At 27.7% G+C, this 1271-nt stretch overlaps 1 protein-coding gene across 1 annotated transcript in view; it reads right to left on the bottom strand.

Annotated features, from left to right (window-relative positions):
* LOC105459757 (tyrosine-protein phosphatase non-receptor type 11-like) overlaps window positions 1–1271 on the bottom strand; it is a gene marked incomplete at both ends in the record, with an annotated part of 21706 nt that overhangs the window by 5983 nt on the left and 14452 nt on the right. The window contains one exon of the mRNA XM_011705999.1: window positions 382–733. Within this exon, the coding sequence (XP_011704301.1) occupies window positions 382–733 (352 nt within the window). The remainder of the gene's footprint in view (window positions 1–381; window positions 734–1271) is intronic.

Genomic DNA, 1271 nt, shown 5'->3' with positions numbered 1-1271 from the left:
ATTTCAAGCTTCATTTTGCAATTTTATTCACATTTTTATCTTCATTATTTATCAAGTTATGATTTCAAGTTTGGTAAATTTTACCTAAATTTTTAGTGCACCGTTTTTTTGTACCGAGAGGGAATGTACAATTATTAAGTTAATTGATAAACTAAACTTAAAAAAAAAAAGAAATAATAAAATCACATTCAGCTAAAACTTTGATTTTTAATTGTTATTTTTATCACTTGATACGTATTCTATGTCAAAAATTGAAAAATTACAATAAATAAATTGCTTATGAATTTGCTCAATATCTTGGCTAAGCAAAATTTTTAATGACATTTTAAATTTCTAAAACACTAAATAAATCGAAAAGTTATCAGCAAAAAGATATTTTACCCTTATGTAATTAGCATTAATGTAATCAGCTCCGGAAATATCAGAATCCACGTTTTTTAATTGCACTCTAGTATGATCAAATGGTAAAATGTTTTTGTAACGGTTCTTGACACGATTTTCTGGACGTAAACCTTCTTTTCTTGAAAACATATGTCGGCATTCTTGTTGCTGCAATGATTCAAATTCTTCCCAAAAACCAGCTTTTCCTTTGCTACGACCTGCTCCATCCTCACTGATTCCACTAGTTCCATTCCAACACAGCCAACCATTGGAGCAACCATTTTCTTTGTGTAATTGTCTAACTCTACTTTCGATACTACTAGCATTAATACGCGTTGCATTAAATGGTTGTCTGTAAATAATTGGTAATATTTAGTTAAGCGGTTATTACACACCATACATAGAAATTTGAAATACATCATAAAATAAATGAAAGTAAAGGAAGGGGAGGGGGTAAATAGTAGATTTTTTCTTCTCTCTCCTACAAGCTAATTTCAAGTTTACAAGATATGATTTTTCACTAAAAGAGTACTTTCCACTTTCAAATATACAAAAAACTTAATTAGTTTCCATAAGTCATGTATACGGGCTAGATTTTCATAAAAACTGAAACCTACATTTGTCATTATTTGCTCCATCCTATGGATAAATAGTAACACCCTATGGGACAATTACAAAATACATAATTCTTAATTCCTAATCGATCTTTCTTTTGATAGAATTTGATTAGATAAGATAATTATATTAATTTCTATACTCTGCCATATGTAAATTTTTATTTATTGATAAATAATAGTAGTAACATTATTTGCTAGTATTTCTTATTAAAAATCATATTTATTCCGGATCTTACTTTGTATCTAATTTCATATCATTCCAAATAAATTAGA

This window comes from Wasmannia auropunctata, unplaced genomic scaffold (genome assembly GCF_000956235.1).
Source record: "Wasmannia auropunctata unplaced genomic scaffold, wasmannia.A_1.0 LD333978.1, whole genome shotgun sequence".
Lineage (NCBI taxonomy): Eukaryota > Metazoa > Arthropoda > Insecta > Hymenoptera > Formicidae > Wasmannia > Wasmannia auropunctata.
The sequence above is the reverse complement of the archived record's forward strand: the minus strand, read 5'-3'. Positions and strand labels throughout refer to the sequence as shown.